Raw genomic sequence first — 23,669 nt, 5'->3', positions numbered from 1 at the left:
AACATTAATTAGACATATTGAAGGGCAAAGATGGAATAGAGTTTCACTCTTTAAGAAAGTTCTTTTATTTGAAGAACTTAAAGTTTAGTTGAATAAATTGACCTGGAATTGTGTGGTATTGGCCGATTGGGAAACTCTAATTTTGGAAAGGTATAGTATAGGTTTGTGTGTGTCTTTGAACCAGGTGCCTTAAGCTTTTCTGCACGTTGAGGAGAGAAATTCTGTGTTTGCTTTACATTTTATCTTCTGTTTTTTTAGTCTTGAGTTCTTTAGGGCAAAGAGAATTTTTGATGATACTGACCTTATGCCATCTGTTTGCATTAGCTTTCCCAGCTTGCTTCCTCAGCAAAGGTGTTAGAGGCATATTTGCCAAGTTTGTTAGAAAGCCTTAGCAATGTTCCATGGTGCACCTAAAAATAGGAATTAAAATAGGGTTACTTAGCATGAAAATGTTACGTGGTTTTGGAGATTCTGGTCTCTACCTAACTTCACTTAGTCAAATTAAAGAACAGAATTGAAAGTTTTTAAGTGTAATTTTCTATTTAAAAAAAAAAAAAAAAGGCATTTCACAGTGTCTGAGTAAGTTAAGCACCCAGAGACCACTAATCTATTATCAGTAGTGAAAAGATATTCACACCCAGGGTTTCAGGCAACCTGTAGGACAGCTGAATTAAGCAGATAGTAAAATGCAAATACAAAAAAAAGCTAAATTTGAGCTGGCCTGAGTACTGATGTGTGTTCTAATAGTATCTATTGAGTCTTTACTATGCGTCAGACATTGTTCTAAGTGCTCTACATTAAATCCTCATAATTCTGGGATCTCAGATGTTTCAGAAGAGGAAACAGATACACAGATAACTGATTTCCCCATGATCATTTATGCGGCAAAACTGGGATTAAACTCAGACATTTTGTTCTTACGAAGAATCCACAGAACCAACTGATTTTGGATGGTACTTGTACTTTATAATCAAAGTTATATATTTTTATAGTAATTGTCTACTTGAATGAAGAATCTTCTGTGTTCTCTAGATAATGGGGAATCTGAAATACTATGTCTCACTACAAAAACTAAAAATGTAGGGTTTTTTTTCCCCCAGGCATGATAATCCAAATTGGGGTGAGAAGGGGAGGAGAAAGAAAAAGAAACATTTTTGTATTTTTTTTAAGATTTTATTTGTTTGAGAGCGAGAACACAAGTGGAGGGCAGAGGGAGAGGGAGAAGCAGACTCCCCACTGAGCAGGGAGCCTGATGCAGGGCTCAATCCCAAGACCCTGAGATCACGACCCAAGCCAAAGGCAGACACTTAATCAACTGAGCCACCAAGGCGCCCCATTTTTGTGTCATTTCTAACATGCAGTTCCAGGACTTCCCACAGAGTTTTGGGTTGGCTGATTAATAGTAAATTTGTTTATTTAAACTTTTTGGAAACTAAACTAGGCTTAAGTGTCAAGTCCTACAGTAGGACTAGGGCCCAAAATGTAGTGTGGAAGTCAAATGAATTGCAACATTTGAGTTGGTTTTCTTTCAAAAGGGAGCAGTTGATAATTTGTATGGTTTTGTGCATGTGCTATTGGTGTGTTTTTTTTTTTTTTAAAGGGAGGATGGAAATCTATACTTTCATATACATAGGCTGTCTCTAAGATGGAAAAGCATCTCTAATTGCTGGGGGGAGAGAGGTATTACTGGAAACATAGGTGGGTGACTTTTCATAGTATACCCTTTTGTACTGTTTGAATACTTTGCCATATGTATGTAATAACTATTCAAAAAAAAAATAACCCCTTTTCTTGGACCTAAGTTTATTGACTCCATATTCTTTTAATTTATAATCAAAAAGTAGAAACTTTTTGAAGTTAAAGAATTTTTTACTAGGAATTTCCAAGCATATAGCAAAACAATATCCCCAGCTTCAGTGGTAACAACATTTTGCCAATTGAGACTATAAAAAATGTAGCCAGAATTTGGATATTATTCTGTATTCTCTGAAAATAGCTGCAAGTTTGGAGACTCTTACATGTCCTCTGAGTTTATTAGTGGTTTGTTGCACAACTTCTGTGGTAGATAGTTCCTATACCATCAGACTTTTATAATTGACTAAGAATTTTTTCTGGTTAGTTTGTGCTGTTTTGAAAATAAAACCTTTTTAAAAACATTGTTGCATTTTAAAAGTCTTTATATGTGCAGATATTAGTAGACATAGTTATCTAGTATAACCCTTTCATATGATCTATTTTAAGGATGTACCTAAGCCAAAATTGCTTTTAATGATGGTGTCTTGTCCTATTACTGTGTGTTTTGGGATGTTTCCCTTTTGAATATGTTGTAGGAAAATATGGGAAGAATTGGTGAGTGTTCTGAGCACTTTCACTGAAAAGTATCACTAGTAAGGAAAAAATCTCACTGATGTTATTTGAAGAAGTGAAATCAAATACAATTTTCTGTTAACTGATAGGAATACGTCACTTGAAGTTCTGTCACTTATCCTAACAACTGGGAGAAGCTTTTTAGGAGGGAGCAATTTCCTGTGTAGTAGTGTAAATGGGCATTACTTAAGTATGTTTTTTAAAATGTTTAAACATGTGGAATTGGTGAGAGCTTGACACTTGCCTCTTGTTTGTTTTTTAAATACAGCATGTATGTCTATTTCACATGGAGTATTTTGAATAGCACTAGTACATTCTTGGTAGAGAAGATCAAAAATAAATATACATAGCTTTCTTGGTAGAATGTGTAAATGAAGAAAGAGAAAAGAATGTAAGATTATGTAGATTGCAAGGAGTGCAAGAATACAACCCATTTGTAACCAAATCTGCTTTTTCTGCAAATAAAACTGCCCTGAGGCTGAAGGTCAGTGCTAACTGTTGACAGCATGCTTTTTTGACTGCATTTATTTGGAGACCTAGTCGGGAATAAGAAACAAAGGTTTCTTGATTTTCTTTTTTTTCCTTCCTCTGCTGTCTTTCCTAATAATTTTCTTTTCTTATGGTTGTCTTGCACCTGCCTCTGAGGAATAATTTGGGATTCGATTAGTTACTATTTGACTAACACTATTAATTTTTACTCTTCTTAACATTGTAGGACTTAAGCTGTGACAGTTGAACCTCAAAATTTGTCTTATGTGAATGTTTGGTGTAGTGACTTAGAAACATAGAATTCTTATTTTACAGAATAGTTAAGAAGATAATGTGTTGCTTTTACACGTAGAGTTCTAGGTGATCTGGGAGCCTTTGGAATTTTTTCTCCAAACTATTAGAAAGGTAACTGGATTAAATTTACAAGAGTTTGAGAACCGTCCACTCAGAAAAATAGGTGTATATACCTCTGAAACTAGATGGACAACTTGGCCTCTGGAAGCCCACCCACAGTCCCCTTATAAGTGGTTGGAGACCTCGTCCTTCATTAGTTCTGGACCTAAAAGTTACTATAAAGTTAAAGTCAGGAAGAAATGAAAATTAATAATTTATAAAGTTTTATTGTAACCAAATTTGTTATAAATTACTTACCTCATAGCTTGTATACTTGCCTTGCTTTGCAGTGTGTACTTGAGTTTATAAAGCCAGTTAATCTTCTATTGTATTACCACGTTTGTAATGTACCATGTTTACTATAATAGTTAAACAATTGCTTGACTCCTTGCCCTGGTATTCAGTGTTACTGTAACTACACATTATAACTGGTTGTGCTTGCAGTCATTGAGGTATAAGAGGAAAGTGAAAGTTAAGTGCAGTCTCTTAATCTTATTTTTTTTAAAAGATTTTATTTATTTGACAGAGAGAGGGAGAGGGAACACAAGCAGGGGGAGTGGGGGAGGGAGAAGCAGGCTTCCCACTGAGCAGGGAGCCCGGTGCAGGGCTCAATCCCAGCACCCCAGGATCATGACCTGAGCCGAAGGCAGATGCTTAACGACTGAGCCACCCAGGTGCCCCCAGTCTCTTAATCTTATGTTGTATTTTATTCAGATCCTGTCCTGGTTATAATTAAGTCCTATTAGCAGAATTTGACAGAAGAATTTAGATAAAATACAAATAACTTGGCTCAGCCAGTCCATAAGAAAGTGGTGGTCTCTGAGGAGGAGGGAAATTGGTATCTGGGCAACTCGGGCAGAAGGAAGACTTGTGTGTTTTTGTTTTTTTTCCTCCCTGTGCTTTTTCATTTGTGTTTGTATTTTGTTCCATGTGAACTTACTATTCTTTGGAGGAAAAAAAAAGTCTGGCCAAGGTTAATAAAACCTGCTGGTAACTTTTTAGTGGGACTTAATCTGTAATACTACATTTAGTCACTCAATATTAATAACCCACTAGCTTTTAGGTGTAGCTCAGTCCTTTCCCCTTTTATGTACTTGTTCTGCCTCCTAGTTTTAACCCCAGAGTTACACATCTCTAGTTAAAACTACAGGGTTATAACAAAATAATTGAATGCCATATTTGTTGGAAGAACAGAAGGTCCATCATTTGGCTATCAATTGCCTCATTTGAATGAATGTGATGGAGTTGTCACTGTTGACCTTAAAGCATTAATGGTTAAATGAGGATTTGTAATGATAACAATACATGAATGTCAAGTCTTTCTGATTCACTTTGTAACGTGACTTACTATGTTTTTGTTTTTTTCCCGCAGCTCCAGAACCTGGGTATAAACCCAGCAAACATTGGCTTCAGTACCCTAACTATGGAGTCAGACAAATTCATCTGCATTAGAGAGAAAGTAGGAGAGCAGGCCCAGGTGGTAATCATTGATATGAATGACCCAAGTAATCCAATTCGAAGACCAATTTCAGCAGACAGCGCCATCATGAATCCAGCTAGCAAAGTAATTGCATTGAAAGGTATAAAAGATTGTGGGGATTTCTTTCCTTTTTTCCCCCCTATGTATAATTTATTCAAATATAGTAATTAGGATTTACCTTTTTTAGCATGTAGATTAAATTTGGTTAAATCTGCAAAGTTAAAGTTATTACTAAATTTGATTTTAACTGCTTTCACGACTTGGCATATATCTGTGAAATGTCTTCCTTTCTCCTCAGCATAGACTATTTAGAAAAATTTTAAGTTTTAGATTGAATTTAAATTTTATATCTGCTGTGTGACAAGACTGCTAAAAATATAACTCCATATACAGAAGACAAGAAATTAGTGATTCATATTCTGGAATAAAATATACTGTAATATTAGTACTTAAACATTGCAGAATTTTGTTCTGAAGATAAACTTACCATTTATGCTGTGCCTTTTTTATACTTCAGGTGTGTGTTTCATTTAGATTATCAAGTTCTAAAAATGTCTTGAATTGGGTGACTGGCTGGCTCAGTGGGTAGAACATACAACTCTTGATCTCAGGATTCATGAGTTCAAGCCCCACCACGTTGCATGTGGAGCCTACTTTAGAAAAAAAAAAGTCTTAAATTTACACTGATTGTTAGAAGTGTGTATATATGTAGGTGGATATTAAAGCTTTGGGATCAAGGGTGTTAGAGTTTATTCACACTAACTTTTTGGTTCTCACAGTAGGGAACCGTACAACCTATCAATCTAAGTTCAAAGAAACTCATACTGTCTGGAGACTATATTAATTTTTTTCCTTTGAACTATAGAGTGAGAATGTAACTGATCCTTTAAAACAGAAGTTTGTGAGAGGACTAAGGTGACAAGCTGGCTGACTCTAAAAAAGGCATTTAATTGTCTGTATTTTGCTTTGTTTTTCTTCATAGTAGTAGTAGGAGGAGTTCAGGTTCCTAGTAATTTCTTGATAAATTTGTGGGTGAGTTGTTAAAGGTGCTGAGGTTTTTATTTTTATTTTTTTATTTTTATTATTTTTTTAAATTTTATTATGTTAGTCACCATACATCAGGTGCTGAGGTTTTTAAACAGATTTTTCTTCACATAATTTAAACTTTGTATTTAGTAGTGATACTGGTTGGAGATTAAATGCAGGGTTGGAGGCAAGCATAGTCAGATAACTATGTCACCATTACCATATCCAAGATAGGAGTTGTTGATCTCATCTTAATGAAAGATGGTCCAACTTTTACCTAGGACCACATGTTTTATGGTAGCAAGCTTCTTGCTTCTGTTAAACAATACATGTATTATACTTTAAGGTATTAAACTTCCTTCAGCCTCCTTAAAGAATTTAGATTCAACTGCTTAGCAGCTCTCACACTTCTCTATTAAAAGGCCATCGTTTTAATTTTCTCATAATTCTTTTCTATTTTTAATGTTATTGTTATCTTATCACATTTCTTAATGCTTTCTTATGTGTGCAGATGGTGAGTTATCTTAAATTAGATTGTATTAGTTATTGTCCTGTTATATAAAAAGAATAAATTGCAAAGATTTTCAGAGTATTGTAATAGCATTATAGATTTGTGCCTATATGTCTGTATTACGGAGTTAAGCTGTCATCTTGCCCTCCTGCCCAAATCACCCTACATACATATACTCCAATCCCTTTTGTGTAGAAATAAGTAAAAGTCTGTTAACTAGGGTCTGGGAAAGGCAGCAAAGGGAAGTAAGTCATTCCCAAATACTGCTTCCCTCTGAAGCCAATTTTAAACCCTTTGATTCTTTTTATAAACAGGACTGTAACTCTAACAATTGTTCAAGTCTGGTTGTGGTTTACATATTGTGTGGGATGGGAAGAGCATTCTTTGTTTTAGGGAAGAAGTTTTTATACATGTGGTAAGAAGGGTCATGGTACAAAGCTGTATGTTTTGTGTCCCATTCTGCCAACCAAACCCCCCCCCCACACACACACACTCTCACAGTTTTTGTTTTCCAAGAGCCAGATTCTTGGTGGCTCAGGAATGGAGTTTTCTTTAGTCTCTAAGGACTAATGTGGGTTAGCTAGCTTCAAGATTGCTTTGGGCTTTGACCTCTGTTAATTTAGACCAAATCACTTTTCATTCTGATGGATTTCAAATTACAAGTACAAGCCTTTGCATCTGACTCCGTGAACTCTTAACACTCAAGGCAAATTTCATCCTTCTTTTACTGTTTGTTGTCTTAATTGGATGAAGCTTAGCTTTGTTCGTATCTCCAGCATATTAACAGCATCTCAAACTGTCCTTTGTCTCCTTTTTTTCTAGCACCTCTACCTTTCCCTTTGTATCTTAAACCATTGGGATGTAGCATGCACTTCTCTTATGTGCTTGGTACAAGGCAGAGTTGAAATAGATCCTCCTCCAAAAAGGCAGTTTCCACAAGACTTGGTTGGATGGGGGATGACTGCCTTTTAAAAAGTAGACATTTTCCCCATGTGTTTGTATCAGATTTGCTTTGTTCTGTGTACCTACAACTAACTTAGTTTATGCATAAGCATTCTTAATTATCAGCATGAAGGCTACAACCTTGTTTTCCATCACTGTTAAGTCTTCAGACTCATTTTCAGTTGGGATTTAGAATTCTATAGAAGTCATACTATTTAAAATGTCTTTAGTAGAGGTAATATAGTTTTGCTTCAGCTGTAGATATAGATTGTTGGCTTAGTCTCAGTTATCTTTAAAGGTTGCTGCCCTATCAGTGTGACTTCTGTAGTTGGTTATTAGTCTCCTGATAGAACCATTTTGTTTTGAAGTTACAGATCTTGTTACAGAGATAGTCTAGCTAGATAATAATTTATCCTGAACTTTGCTTTCCTAATAATTCATAATTCTTAATTTTGTTTTTAGCTGGGAAAACTCTTCAGATATTTAACATTGAAATGAAAAGTAAAATGAAGGCCCATACCATGACTGATGATGTCACCTTCTGGAAATGGATCTCTTTGAATACGGTTGCTCTTGTTACGGATAATGCAGTTTATCATTGGAGTATGGAAGGAGAGTCTCAGCCAGTGAAAATGTTTGATCGCCATTCTAGCCTTGCAGGGTGCCAGATTATCAATTATCGTACAGATGCAAAGCAAAAGTGGTTACTTCTCACTGGCATATCTGCACAGGTAACATTTTTCTATATGTTTAATAAAAGGTACAGAGAATGCAGTTTATTTTGAAATTATGTCTTCTCTGTTTAATCCTGGTGAATCAGACTTTTTTTGTTTTAAAGATTTTATTTATTTATTTGACAGAGACATCGAGAGAGGGAACACAAGCAGGGGGAGAGGGAGAGGGAGAAGCAGGCCTCCCACCGAGCAGGGAGCCTGATGCGGGGCTCCCTCCCAGGACCCTGGGATCATGACCTGAGCTGAAGGCAGACGCTTAACAATGGAGTCACCCAGGCGCCCCGAATCAGACTTATTTTGAAAGTCTTTTTTAAGAAATAAAGGTTACTAGCTTAATGGCTTTATACTGATGCACATTTTCAGAATACTCTTACCAATTGATTTTTTTTTTTCAAGATAATGTAAAAAGATGGTTGTTTTTGAGGCACATTTTAAATATTCATGTTAAGCTTTAATAAGATAATGTTGGAGCCAAATTTTAAATTAAGAGGTATCAAATCTACATTGAGCGACTAAATTTACAAAGAATTACAGATCCTGCTAAAGGTGATATAAAGCATTTTAATTATTTTACTGGTTGATGAATCTGGGAGTTATAGATTCATTGGGTCCCCAAACTTTGTTCTCTTTGATCCTTTGTAGCAAAATCGTGTGGTGGGAGCCATGCAGTTGTATTCTGTAGATAGGAAAGTGTCTCAGCCCATTGAAGGACATGCGGCTAGTTTCGCGCAGTTTAAGATGGAAGGAAACGCAGAAGAATCAACGTTATTTTGTTTTGCAGTACGGGGTCAAGCTGGAGGGAAGGTAAGTTTTGGCTTCAGAAATTATTATTAACTTGTCTTTGTCTCTCAACTAATTTAGTTAGTCCTCTAATTTCAAAATAGTTTTCTCCCTTCATTGTTAATTGGTTTTTAATATTCAGATTTGAGGTGACTTTGTTTAAATTCTGTTTCTAGTGATACTTATCTAAAATAAATAATGTTTTCTTATGATCCTTGTCTAAAATGAATAATGTTCTTTAACGACTTTTTTATATCAGCTGTTTATAGTGACACTTTATTTTGCTTGTCTTTACCAAAGGCCTTAATTTGATATTTTTCAATTTTTCTACAATGACATTTGTTTGCCTTATATCTAGAGAGTCTGACTCAGTAAGTGAAGCCCATAACCTATATTTTAAATGCCCTAAGTGACTAGATAGATGTGGACCACAATTTGAGTAATACCATCTTACATAGCTGTAGTACAGTAGAAAAACTGGAAATTGACATTGGTACATTTGTTTCATTCTATGTCATTTAACAGGAGTAGATTCGTGATATATACTGTTCTATCAGCACAGATTCCCCCCAGCTATTCCTTTATAGTCACACCCACTTGCTCCCCTCTTCCCCAATGTCTCTAACTCCTAACTACCAATAATACTCTCCATTTGTATAATATTGTCACTTCAAGAATGCTATATAAATAGAACTGTATAGCATATGACCCTTTGAGATTGGCATTTTTTTTTCCACTTGGCATAATGTCCACAAGAATTTTTTTTTTATTATTATTATTACTGAGGAGTATTCCATGGTATAGTTGTACTGTAGTTTAATATTCACCTATTTTAGAACATTTGGGTTGTTTCCAGTCTGGGGCTACAAATAAAGCTGCTATGATCAACTGCTAGATGAGAGAGATGTGTATCAATTTTATTTTCTTTTGAACAGTTACATATCATTGAAGTTGGCACACCACCTACAGGAAACCAGCCCTTTCCAAAGAAGGCAGTGGATGTTTTCTTCCCTCCAGAAGCACAAAATGACTTTCCTGTTGCAATGCAGGTATTTTAAGCAAAACAAATGGACTTTTAAAATCTCTCCTCATAACAAAATTAATACCAGAACTACTATTCACAGTCAATATAATTTAGTAGTGCTTAGAAAAATACCCTTTATTCAATAGTAAAGTTTATTAGTGAACCTTTGTAAGGAAATATTCTTAATTTTCATGTAATGCATAAACTGGGTTATCCTAAGTTCAAAATTATATTTTCTCTGTTATACATTTTATTCATATTCTTTGTTTGCTGTAAGAGCTTGGGATAGTAAATGGCTATAAAAATGAGGAAACCATATGTATTAATTTTTCATATAAACCTCTTGTCAAAGTTCTAGAATTTAGCATCTTTCAAATGGAATTGAATTTTCTCTTTGTAGATTCATGATTTTATGGAAATGTTGATTTTCTTTATACAGATCAGTGAAAAGCATGATGTAGTGTTCTTGATTACTAAGTATGGCTATATCCACCTCTATGATCTTGAGACTGGTACCTGTATCTACATGAATAGAATCAGTGGAGAAACAATCTTTGTTACTGCACCTCATGAAGCCACAGCTGGAATAATTGGAGTAAACAGAAAGGGACAAGTAAGGAAATCTCGAAACAAATTAAGCAGCGAAATAACACTACTGTTAACTTTTCTTTTTCTTCCCAAAAAGGAAATGGTTTGGTTGTCAGAAATAATATATACATAAAAATACAGAAGCATATGATAAAAAGTCTCTCTTTGATCCTGACTCAGAGAAGAAGCTGTTTGACATATAGCCACTTAGGATTGTGTTTATCTGTCTTCATTGTCAAAAGAAATGACTCTTGGGGTGCCTACGTGGCTCAGTCTGTTAAGTGTCCAGCTCATGATTTCAGCTCAAGTCCATCTCATGTGTTGTGGGATACAGGGATCGAGTAGGGCTCTGCACTCAGCAGGGGGTCTCCTTGAAGAGTCTGTTCCTCCACCCCTTTCCCCCTCTCAAATAAATAAATAAATCTTAAAAAAAAAAAAAGACTACATGCAAAGAAACTATTAGGGTCACATTTGACAGGTAGTATGCTTTTTTTTTTTTTTTTCTTGCTAAGACAGTTAATCAACTACTGGAGAAAGAATTCTTTCTACATCTCTTTTCCTAACACTTTAATTATTATTAAATATTTAATGTTGGAAAGTGATATTTTACGATAGCTATTGCGGGGTACCTGGAAAGTTATCCAATTAGATAGGGAAAATATCAGCTATTCTGAAATTGTCAGAAGTGATCCTTTTTCTGTTTTCTTAGTATTTTAGCATGATCAGAAATATTCCACCAGGAGGTTATCTTATTTTCTAAAAAATGGTTTAAAATTTCAAGCAATACTGTTATTGGTCTTACCTTTTGCTAGTTTTTCTTCAAATTAGTGTTTTTCCCAGATAGTAAGCAAAGGAAGTAGATAGGGTTTTTTTCCCCCTTTGTTCTGTTAATTTCTGGAAAATGGTATGTGTGTAAAAAGGCAAATAATATAGAGAAAGGGTCTTTCCCTATCTATCCATTCCCTATCTATCTCCACACCTGGTTAGGTGCTTCTGCTTTATGCCCTTAGAATATAGGTAGCCCTCCTCATTTACGTCTATCACAATGAATTACAATTGCTTGTTTAACTGCTTTAGTCACTATTCTTCATTAGGAAAGGGGCTTTTCCTTTTAATTGTATTTCTATACCAGTCAGTGTCTTGGCACTAAAACAACTTTAAAAATTCAGTAGCTTTCAGTTGTATGGGTCTCTCTTGGAAAAATCAGGAATGAATTGGCCTTTTGGTGAACTAGGTTAGTGATAATTTAATTATGAAGTTGTTAAAGACTTCCTCATTTCTGCTACTGTGCTGATATTTTTAAGGTAATAAAGTATCTGGGAAAATTCCACCATATATATTTGCAGTTCATAACTCTGATTCTGAATTTATTGATTATTCTCCTTCCCAACAAATTTTCTGTGCCAGTTGCTTTGAGTAGGGAGATGGGTGTTTATAGTGACCTTAGGCCTCAAGGCATTTCCTTTGGTCTTTGATCAAAGTCAATTGCAGCTGGACATATGCCCTGAAGGAATGAGTTTGTGGTTTCTATTGGTTTAAAAATCAAAAGCTATCAAGAGAACATTATTGCCAATATCTAGCTTAAATTGTGAACTTGGTAGAACTGAGTGAGTACTTCAGAGGTAGAGAAACCTTCTCTGTCCCTTATAGATACTAAGTACTGGTTGCTAGAAATCTGCTAGAACAGTCTAAAATAGGATAAAGATGAATCTGTGGATTTGGTGTTTGGGGAAGATGAAGGTGTAGCAATCATTAGGAAGCTTCAGGCAGTGTAATTGGAACTGGATTTGTTCATCTTCCTTATTTTTCCTGGGAACTAAGCACTAAATTAAGGGTGAGAGTCTGGAATGCTTTAAATGACTGTAAAGAACAAGTAATTACTTTCTTCCTTTTAATGTCTTAATTTGTAGTAGAATGACATGAGGCAGATACAGGATAGCCTAAGCTTTGGGGATGCAGGAGGGGGTCTGGCCTGTAAAAGTTAAAGCATCTGGAAGTTAAAATTTCTTCATTTTTCTCAAAAGGAAAAATAGAATAGGCAGGGTACACTGTTATCTGTCTCTTTGATTATTGAGTTCTCAGATTGTATTGATTCTTGTTAGTACTGGGACAGAAATTTCCCATTTTCATTTACTTAACATATATCAAGCATTTATTTCAGGCAAAACACTGGTGCTAATAATGCAACTAAGGAAAGATATGTCCCTGTCCTTAGTGGAATAGTGACCGAGAAACAGATGAGAAATTATATGAGAAGTGCTGTTGGGATAGTATAAGTAGTTTGTAAGCTGAGGTGTATAACCAGCTCTGGTGCTGGGGAGAGGAATGGATATGTAGATAGTGAAGTGACGGCTCCCTTTCTCATGTCCATTGATAGTAGTTTAGATGTTAGGCAAGTAGGGCATCATTCTGGGACAGTGATTTTTTTTTTTAGGAGGAGAAAAGGTGAGTAACTGTTCTCCAAATAAAAAGCAGTTAGAAAGTTTTCTTTACTGGTGGCTACATTTATTAAGTGCCTACTGCATATGTTGCAGTATTTTAGGTGCATGAGGATTCAGTGATTCCTCCCCTCATTAAGTATATAATCTGACCTCTAGGAGTGTAAATGGAATTAAAATTACTGAAATGCTGTTAAAAAAAAAAAATCCTAGAATTAAAAGGAGTATACCTTAAACTTCTTCCAGGTGAGCCCTAGATTTCATTTAGATTGCAGAGCTTTTTCATAGTCCTGTAGATTGTCCAGACTATCTCCTAAGAATCAGTAAACCATATGGAGAGCCGCCTTTCAGAACTCAACTAAATGGGAGAGCCTTAATCTTTGATATTAACCATGATAAGAATGAATGGATGATAGCAAAGCAATTAGTTTGGACACCATGAAGATAGTATGAACTAGGTGGTATATTATAAATATGGCCATATTTTAAGAATCCCAAAATGGCTTAGCAACCTTTAGTCTTCTTTCTCCTGGGGTGTTTGTTTTTTTTGTTTTTTTTTTTTTTCCTTCTGAGAGTGAGCAAGCATGTGTGTGCAGGAGTGGGGGTGGAGGGAGAGAAAGACTCTCAAAGCAGGCTCCACACATCAGCACGGAGTCCGATGCGGGGCTCGATCCCACGATCCTGAGATCATGACCTGAGCCGAAATCAAGAGTCAGATGCTTAACCGACTGAGCCACCCAGGTGCCCCTAAATTTTTAAAATTTTTTTTACAGCAACAAGAATGTAATTGTCACAATTTCATTACCTTTATGATTCAGTAGTAAACAGCTGTAAACAAATTTGGTATCATTGATATCCAAATGAATACATTGCAGCTATTCATTAATCTTTAAATTGCAGGTTCTGTCAGTATGTGTGGAAGAAGAAAACATAATTCCTTATATCACCAATGTCCTACAAAATCCTGATTTGGCTCTGAGAATGGCTGTACGTAACAACTTAGCTGGTGCTGAAGAACTCTTTGCCCGGAAATTTAATGCTCTTTTTGCCCAGGGAAATTACTCAGAGGCAGCAAAGGTAGCTGCTAATGCACCAAAGGTAAATAGTTATGGAAATGAAGTTGGCATGATTGGATTAATGTTAATATGTTCTATTTCTAATAATGTTAGAAGTGGAACCAGCTCTTCACAGAGAAACTAACCCTTTTTAGGTTGCATTTTCCTGTAGTATAAGTTACTTGACAGTGCCTCTAGACTTGGTTAGCTTTTTAAAACTCAGTGTCAGAAGATTATGTAGATCTAGCAAGTTATGATTTACATAGATGTAATAATGTTCAGTTACTTAGTTACAACACTGTTTACCCTCATCAATGATAGCTACTGATTTTATTTCTAAACTTGAAAATTGAATAGATTCTGTTTAGTTTATGGTAAGAAGATTTGTCTGAAATTTAGCAGAATTCATTCTCATCACCTTAGTATTATATTGGACTGAATTAACACCCTACACCCTGATCAGTTATTTTGAAGTTTGCACTTAATGTGAACCTGGAACAAAAGCTAGCCATAATTACTTACGATTATGCTGTTCTCTTCTTACACACTGGCATTGTAATTGGATTGGTATATTTCTGATTCTGAATAATCTCATAACCTTGAACCAGATGTGTAACATTGATTGAATCTTTGCTAGTTAGTGTATGCAAGATTTGAAATTTGTTATATTGGTAGATGAAATCATGCTTTTAAGATTGACCCAAGAGATCCTTGGAGTTATTAGTGTGATGTTGGATCACCTTTAAAAAGAGTCTTTCACATTTCCTTTTCTTAAAGGGAATCCTTCGTACTCCAGACACTATCCGTCGTTTCCAGAGTGTCCCAGCCCAGCCAGGTCAAACTTCTCCTCTACTTCAGTACTTTGGAATCCTTTTGGACCAGGGTCAGCTAAACAAATATGAATCCTTAGAACTGTGTAGGCCTGTACTTCAGCAAGGGCGGAAACAGCTTTTGGAGAAATGGTTAAAAGAAGATAAGGTATATTGACTTATGTTAACATACTTTTGCTTTGATTGTATTTAAATACCGTGGTAGCAAGTTAGAAACATCTAGGCTGCACCAAAATGTCCATTATTTACTGCTTGTAGGAATAGAACAAGGACAGATACTGTATGAGATGCAGTAACTTACTGCCTTTTGAAAATGTATTTATTTTTTATGGCCTGTGGAGATAGGGTATCTTTGTTCAGTTTTTTGAATGGAATCCAGGATTCTTGCTTGGTGCTTAAAACTACTAACAAGGAAGCAAATTACTATCCTTTTGCTTTAGGAAAAGTTTGGTGTGAGACACTTACTTCAGTATACATTCATATTTGTCAACATGTGTAACACTCATTTGGACATAGGGTATATTCTTGTATCTCACATCCCACACTTGATACCACATCTTTTAGAAATTCCCAAGTATTATCAAAATTGTTGTATTTGCTACTAGTAACAAGTGTTAGGATGTGCAAGGGAAACATAAAATGTGGGATCATTGATACGACACAAGACATCAGGGCTGTCTAATTAGCAGTGATAGGGATTCCCAAAGTGATTTCACAGAATGTTAATTGGCATTACATGGAAAAATATTTAACTAGTTTCTTGAAATTTTTTTAATGTGCGTCTTTAAAATCTGTTCTTAACCTTAACCTAAACTTTACTGTAGGGTTTTCCTATGCTTTTTATACAGAGCAGCTAATAGTACTGTGTTTCTTAGAGCACATTATGGAAAATTTTGCTTATTTGTAAGGCAACTAACAAGTTTAAACAGTTCCTTGGTGGCATTATTCCTTTCATACCACCATAAAAAGCCTTTTTTGACAAAGTAGTAATATTGAATTACCCTAGCGTATGCCACTGTCAAGAATGGAGGTGGTACTGTTTAAAATACTCTGAGTAGTGAATAACTTTTAGTATTATACCTTTCAGCTTTAGTGTATATTGATAATATTTTTACATTACTAATTCTAAGTGCTTGTTTCTTGACCCAGCTTCTGGCAGTCTTATAGGATACTGGAGAATAGTGCTTCAGAGTTGGGATGTTTGGACAGGAGTCTCTGCTGAAGAATAGTTACTAGCCACACTAGCGAGTATTTGAGGTCCGTCCTAATTGTTTAAGTTAAGGGAGGTTGGGAACAGCCAAAGTAACTGAGTTGACCTGTATAGCTATGTGAAAGCTTTTTGGATATCATTACCTTTTTTTGTGAATGTTCATATGGGATTTATTGTAAAAGGGACACTAGTCAACTCTATACTAGTTAGCATGTTCAGTTAAGAGGTATAGACTCTGGTAGAACTTTTAACCTCTCAGTTATAAATGCTATTTTCTGACAACCATTAAAAGTAGAAAATCAACTCTAGTATGTAAATCAAAACTCTTAGGGAAGCTGTTTTCTAGTTTGGGCAGCTGACTAAGATTGAATAGTGCAGAGGAGGGTATCTGCTTGTATACCGCCTAAAAATTCTAAAGTTTTTATCTCTGACCTTAGAAAATTAGTATGTTCTGCTTTGTGACCTTAGATCTAAAAGTCAAAATGATAATGGAGCTTAGATCCTTTAGACAAATTATACCCTAATTTTAAGAAGGGTCCTTAGGGTAAGCCTCATCTGGCTCCTTAAATAATAAATTTTCACTTGATAACATTACATTAAAAATTGAATTCTTTTTGAAGAATTGGGGCCATGTGGATCTGATGATCTGAATATTCATAATAGATCGATAGAATTTCAGGATTCTGCTTTTTAAGTACCTCCTTTCCTAACAAAGTAGTTGGTTGTATCTATGATATAGATACAATATGATATTGGTGGGCTTTTTATCCTTAAGTAGGATGTGTGGAGAATTTTACTGAGAAAATGCTGTGAATACAAGATCAAGAGTCTTTATTAACCACAACCCTTGCATATTTATAATATATTCTGGGACAGTTGAGTAAGTGCCCGTCATATTAGTTATTATTTATAGTGGAAGTAATATCAATTGCTCATTTATAAAACTCAGTGATTACTAAACAATCTCTTTTTCCCTTGGACAGCTGGAATGTTCAGAAGAACTGGGTGACCTTGTGAAATCTGTGGACCCTACATTGGCACTTAGTGTGTACCTGCGGGCTAATGTCCCAAATAAAGTCATTCAGTGCTTTGCAGAAACAGGTCAAGTCCAGAAGATTGTTTTATATGCTAAAAAAGTGAGTTCAGTGAAACAGGTTCTCAGTATACATTCATTAAAACATTGAGATATTCACCTATAGGAATGGTCAGTAAGTTTAATAGTGAATTTCTTTAAATTTTGATTTACTTGAAAAAGTATAAAAACCCTATTTTAGCTCTCACATATAGAATTAACACTTATTCAGAAATGACATGGGGGAGCACCTGGCTGACTCATTTAGTAGACATGAGACTCTTATTTATTTAAAGATTTTACTTATTTAGAAATTTAGTTATAATCTCAGTTATAAATGCTCTTAATTAAAAAAAGAGAGAGACAGTGAGAGAGGGAACACAAGCAGGGGGAGTGGGAGAGGGAGAAGCAGGCTTCCCACTGAGCAGGGAGCCCAGTGCGGGGCTTGATCCAGGACTCTGGGACCACATGACCTGAGCCGAAGGCAGACACTTAACAACTGAGCCACCCAGGCGCCCCTAGACATGAGACTCTTAATCTTGGAGTCAAGTTTGAGCCCCACATTAGGTAGAGAGATTTCTTTAAAAAAAAAAAAAAAAAAAAAATGGAGACACTCTTGCTTGGCTTCTCAGAATTTAAGACGTCAGGGGGCGCCTGGGTGGCTCAGTTGGTTAAGCGACTGCCTTCGGCTCAGGTCATGATCCTGGAGTCCTGGGATTGAGTCCCGCATCGGGCTCCCTGCTCAGCAGGGAGTCTGCTTCTCCCTCTGACCCTCCTCCCTCTCATGCTCTCTGTCTCTCATTCTCTCTCTCTCAAATAAATTAAAAAAAAAAAAAAAAAAATCTAAAAAAAAAAAAAAGAATTTAAGACGTCAGGGGCCTATTTACCTTTTAGAAGAAACTTTGAAATAGTCATTCATTGAAAATGCGTAAGTCAGTTATAAAAATTCATAGCTTTCCATTCAAATATATTATCACCAAGGTGTCTATTTGCCAATATAAACCAAGGTCAAATTGAGCATGTTAAAACTGAATTTGTACTTGCAGTAGTTCTATATTAGCAAAATTCTATTGTAGAAAAATCCTTTAAATGATATAAAAATGAAACATTGCAGTAGAGTTGCAAATTTTTGTCCATTTGTAGGTTGGATATACTCCAGACTGGATATTTCTGCTGAGAAATGTCATGCGTATCAGTCCAGATCAGGGACAACAGTTTGCCCAAATGTTAGTTCAGGATGAAGAACCTCTTGCTGATATCACACAGGTAAAGGCATTAAAATGTATTCTGTAGAAGTTGATTTAAAAAGTGAATGGGGTGGATCTGGGTTTAAACAGCTTTGGAGAAGAATGGGTTAACCTTTCAATTTGTAGAAATTAGAGCTGTGTCTGTCTACATGGATAAACCTCAAGTATATTAAAAAAAAAAAACAAAACCCAGGTTGCAGAAGAATGGACTCCTAGGAAGATACCACCTATATACAGTTTTAAAACCCGTAAAACAACCATCTTGTTTAGAGATATATATACATGAAAAATATGGGAATGATAAAAAGGATGGTTGCTGCCATTGGGTGAAGGAAGAGATGCATATAGGAAGTGGGATTCAGACTCCTTCATATTTTGTATATTTTAAATAGTTCATCAGAATTTTAAAACTATTGTTAATTGTATTTTATTATATATAGTACCTTAAATTATTTTTTTTACCAGAACTAAAAATAACTGTAGAAGATAAAAATTTATTCTTAAATTATGAAGTTATATTGTACAAATGATATTTAAATCTGGGATTAGGTCTGGCAGTTTTTTTTATATGTGAACTGATAATTTAATTTCATTTACAAATTGTCAACAGTATTGTAAAGCAAGTTTTAAACATCTTAAAACAGTTCTCTTTAAATCCTTTTTTTTTTCAGATTGTAGATGTCTTTATGGAATACAATCTAATTCAACAGTGTACAGCATTCTTGCTTGATGCCCTGAAGAATAATCGCCCATCTGAAGGTCCTTTACAGACACGGTTGCTTGAGATGAACCTTATGCATGCGCCTCAGGTACGTTTTTCCTGCTTTTTAGGCATGTTTCCACTGTTCTGTAGTTACTGAGAGCTTCTTAGATTAAGCTATTTGAAGCTACTGTGATGCCTTTACTTTTTTCTTTATTCACTATTGAATCTTAGTATGTAATCTGGATATAGAATTATTGATATAAATGGGATATAAAATAAATCTGTCCTATTTGTGGTTTTATAGGTTGCAGATGCCATTCTAGGGAATCAGATGTTCACACATTATGACCGGGCTCATATCGCTCAGCTGTGTGAAAAGGCTGGTCTGCTGCAGCGTGCATTAGAACACTTCACTGATTTATATGACATAAAGCGTGCGGTTGTTCACACCCATCTTCTTAACCCTGAGGTATTGTAGTCTCTTACCTAACAGATGACGATATGATTGATTGGTATACTGAAATGTGTGTGTAGTACTGATAATAGTAATTTCATTCCATCATTAGGTTCAATATTATTTCATTTATGTATTTATTTACCTGTTTATTTTGTCTTCTAGTGGTTAGTGAATTATTTTGGGTCCTTATCAGTAGAAGACTCTCTAGAATGTCTCAGGGCCATGCTGTCTGCCAATATTCGTCAGAATCTGCAGATCTGTGTTCAGGTGGCTTCGAAGTATCATGAACAACTGTCAACTCAATCTCTCATTGAACTTTTTGAATCTTTCAAGAGTTTTGAAGGTAATTAAGAGTTTCTGAGTTTTTTAATTAAGAGAGCCAAGAGGGGTATTATGATCTTGTACTATTGGAAATTCTTTCTACAAGCTGATTTTATGGCACAATTTGAGTTTTATTTAATAAATGTCAACTCTTTTATGTGGGATTCTAGAGATGTGTAGTGAATGAGACTGTCAGCTTGGATATTTTATAGACGAATTAAAGGCAGAATTTTAAGACACAAACATGTCGTAGCTTTGTCATAATTGTATAAAATGAAAATACGATTAGGTGTAATAAGATTTCACACTTCTGTTGTCTGACTCTTAAAATGGCAAATGTTTCTAGCCAAGGACATTTTGTGACTTGTCACTGTACAGTAGCTTTTCTCTACCTTTGCACTTTAGATAATTTGGGTTTTTTTGCACTATGGATAATTTGGTTTGGGGGCGGGTTGTCATGTGCATGCAGGATATTTAGCAGCATCCCTGGCTTCTACCTCTAGATGCCAGTAGCAGCTAAAACAGTTGTGATCACCAAAAGTGTCTCCAGGCATTGCCATATGTCTGTCGCCTGGGGAAAAAAACACCCCATGTGAGAATCACTGCTATACTGAGTATCAGTGTAATCACTATTGGATGATGCTTAGGTTTATTAGCTAAACTTCTGGTCCCCAGTCATCTTTTTTCCCTTTTTTGTCCTATTGTCCTCTAGACAGAATAAGAATAATTTTCTCAGTTTCTGTCTGTTAACTATGTACTAAATTGATTCTGTTCATTCAAGTACAGTAGCCACTAGTGACATGTAGCTATATAAATTTAAAGTAATTAAAATTGAATACAATTAAAATTTTAGTTCTGTAGCCACAGTTCAAGTGCTTAATAGCTGCGTCTGGTTAGTGGCTACCGTATCGGACCGTGCAGATATAGAATATTTTTATCATCACAGAAAGTTCTGTTGAACGGCATTGCATTAAATTCTTTTCAAACCACTTTTGTATTTTTCCTATTAACTACATATAGGAAAACCTCCTCTAAGGGACTTCATTTAAAATTTCTCATATGGAACATGGTGTGATTAGCTTTAGTATTAGGTAGCTACCTCCTAACTACTACTTAACTACTAGAAAACATTGAATTGTCTGTTCTGTAGGGATTAAAGTGAATATTCATTTATTGAACTGATTACTGGATTAATTAGTATTCTTATTGAGCTTTTTGAGCAACCCAGTTTTTATTTGGGGCTATTCAATATAACAGTTATTTTTAAATTAGAAGTATAATTGACATGTTTCTTTAATTGCTTGCATATTTTTCAGTTCTATCATTTTCAAAGGTGCACCTATGCTTAATTTCAATTATTTGTCTCTTTAAGGTCTCTTCTATTTTCTGGGATCCATTGTTAACTTTAGTCAGGACCCAGATGTGCACTTTAAGTATATTCAGGCAGCTTGTAAGACTGGGCAGATCAAAGAAGTAGAAAGAATCTGCAGAGAAAGCAACTGCTATGATCCTGAGCGAGTCAAGAATTTTCTCAAGGTAAGTGGTTTTGAGTAATGCACTTTCTGGCTGGGTTGAAGATCAGTTTTACACAGGTTTCATCATAGTTCTAAAATATTTGTTTTCCCTGGGGTGCCTGTGTGGCTCGGTGGTTAAGTGTCTGCCTTCGGCTCAGGTCATGATCTCCGGGTCTTGGGATGGAGCCCCGCGTTGGGCTCCCTGCTCAGTGGGAAGTCTGCTTCTCCCTCTCCCTCTGCCTCTCTCCCCTACTCTCTCTCTCTCTCTCTCTCTGTCTCAAATGAATAAATTAAAAAAAATACTGTTTTTCCTAAATGGGAAATTCTTAGCATTCTCAAATTATGTGCTGAGTTATTTCTTCAAAATTTAATACTCCTTATTTCCTTTGAAATAAGGTAGGGAATTGGTAAGTAATACTTAAGAATGAACATCTCTTTAAAAGAAGAAAAAAATAGCACTGTCAAAAGAATTTCCTTCCACTTGAAATTTGGAAGAAAAATTTTGAAAAGTGGTTGGAGATTCTCAATGTCACTTTAGAATTTCAGGAATGCTCCTATTAAAGATTAAGATCAGTTTGCCCTCAGTGTCCTTTTCAGGAGCCTGTATTATATACAAAGGTTTTGTTATCTAAAGGACAGGTTTCTCTCTCTTCAAATTAGCTTTTCTCTAGAAACTAAATATTAATCGTGTATAATTCATTCAACTGAAGGTAAGATCTAACAAAAAAAACCCTCAGCTTTGTGACACTAGTTATAGAGAAGAACTGCCTCTGTTGCAGTGAAGAGTAATGGTTTAAAGAATTTTAGCTCATCAGAACATACCTAAGGGATGTTTACTTAACTTAAGCTTTATTCTCATATCTACCAGTTATACTATGAGGAAAAATAAAGCATTGAAATCGGCAGTTGTCGATAAAAATCAGGTAAACTATAGAACACTTAGATTACCCCTTAAAAATATATGTATTTATATTTTGCATTTAGATTATATATATGTACGTATATATGAAATGATTCTAGGGACTATATAAAGTTCTTAAGTATTTTTTGTCTTTTGGAAGAATTTTACCTTGAAACTAAAACCAAAATGATTATTTTGTAATTCAGTAGAAAAAATAGGCTTTTCCTGCTCCTATGCTGTGTCTAAAATAACATAGATTATCTAAACCTATAGTTTTATTAGCTGTTTGCCCTTTTGTATTTTTCTACTACTAAGAATTACTACTGGGCTCTAGATTAAACAGCTAAACTCTTAGAGGTTTTAATACAATGAGGTAGTTAAAGTATAGAAGTTGCCTTATATTTTAGATTAAAAGACAAACTTTCCCTCATAGTATGTATAGCTTTATATAATGTCTTGGCCATCATGAATATTCTGAGTAGCCTGGCTACTATGATATGTTGGAACCCAAGTCTTTCTGGTGTCAAAAAGCCCTCCAAATGAGAAAGATTTGATGCTCTATGCTTGACTAGAGTACCCATGACAACAATTCAGTTCCTCCTTTGAGTATCGGTACGGTTTCCTGTTTTTAAAAATATTACCAGATTCTTAAACTGATGCCTTTTTCGTTGTTACTAAGCTCTCGACTGTTAGGCTTCAGTGGTCATTTCTTTAGAATTGGGTTTTTATTTTTGAGTCATTTTATATGTAAAATAGGACTAAATTAACTATTTTCACTTAATTATGATCTTGAGCTTCAAAAAAAATCCTCTGGATTTTAGCATGGTGTAACCTTAAGTTGCTTAGCCCCTGAGATCTAATGAGAAGAGGGACTCCCCTTCCACACATCACACTGTGAATTAGGTGCAAGTCTGATAGAGTAGGGAAATGAATGTGGATTTTGGGCTTTTAAACCAGTCAGCCTGGTTTAAATTCTGTTTCTGTCGTTAGCTATTGTTTGTTCATTTGGTATTTGTCTAGCTGTTACCTCAGGCAAATTGACTAACGTCCCTCAGCCTCAGTTTCTCCAGCCAGAAGCTTTGTTGATCAAGTCAAGTACCATGTATGCCATAGATGTTCAGGTGATAACCATTGTTAATAAACTGTGTTGATGGGCCTTGGAAATAAGGTAGAGTCAGCCAACATGTGATCACTTTCTATCAGGCAAGTTTTCTCTTTGGTTTTAAGTTATTTCTGACTTTATGAAGGAATTTTAACTCCAGCCCAAGTTAGAGGTAAACCTTGTGTCTTCTGCCTGAGATGAGGGTCTAGTACTTAGATGCTACTATTGTATTCAACCCTTCACCCCAGTAGTAAGAATGGACATCCTGGGCCCTTTACTCACTTTCCTTATTGACCTGTAGAATGTAGCTATAATGCTGCATCTCATCATCACTGTCATTAAACTTCATTTTGGCGATAACTAGGCGTATGAAAATTGACTGGTGTTGTATGTAAACTCTGGTAAGAAAAATACTCTGATCTTGAACATTCAAGTGCCAATTACATGTTAGCCACCAGGAATACAAAGATTGGTAGATTATGACT

General features: G+C 35.4%; 1 protein-coding gene across 2 annotated transcripts in view; it reads left to right on the top strand.

Annotated features, from left to right (window-relative positions):
* CLTC (clathrin heavy chain) overlaps window positions 1-23,669 on the top strand; it is a 60,186-nt gene that overhangs the window by 16,505 nt on the left and 20,012 nt on the right. For both annotated transcript variants that reach the window (XM_035026718.1, XM_035026719.1), the window contains exons 2-14: window positions 4,622-4,829; window positions 7,671-7,939; window positions 8,585-8,746; window positions 9,658-9,771; window positions 10,186-10,359; window positions 13,673-13,870; window positions 14,605-14,805; window positions 16,851-17,003; window positions 18,083-18,205; window positions 18,858-18,995; window positions 19,194-19,358; window positions 19,509-19,689; window positions 21,040-21,203. In XM_035026718.1, coding sequence (XP_034882609.1) covers window positions 4,622-4,829; window positions 7,671-7,939; window positions 8,585-8,746; window positions 9,658-9,771; window positions 10,186-10,359; window positions 13,673-13,870; window positions 14,605-14,805; window positions 16,851-17,003; window positions 18,083-18,205; window positions 18,858-18,995; window positions 19,194-19,358; window positions 19,509-19,689; window positions 21,040-21,203 — 2,250 coding nt within the window. The remainder of the gene's footprint in view (window positions 1-4,621; window positions 4,830-7,670; window positions 7,940-8,584; window positions 8,747-9,657; window positions 9,772-10,185; window positions 10,360-13,672; window positions 13,871-14,604; window positions 14,806-16,850; window positions 17,004-18,082; window positions 18,206-18,857; window positions 18,996-19,193; window positions 19,359-19,508; window positions 19,690-21,039; window positions 21,204-23,669) is intronic.

The sequence above is a fragment of the Mirounga leonina genome, unplaced genomic scaffold (assembly GCF_011800145.1).
Source record: "Mirounga leonina isolate KUSES-001 unplaced genomic scaffold, KU_Mleo_1.0 Mir_200, whole genome shotgun sequence".
In the NCBI taxonomy this organism is placed as follows: Eukaryota; Metazoa; Chordata; class Mammalia; order Carnivora; family Phocidae; genus Mirounga; species Mirounga leonina.
Note: the sequence above shows the minus strand (reverse complement) of the source record. Positions and strands in the feature narration are given on the sequence as shown.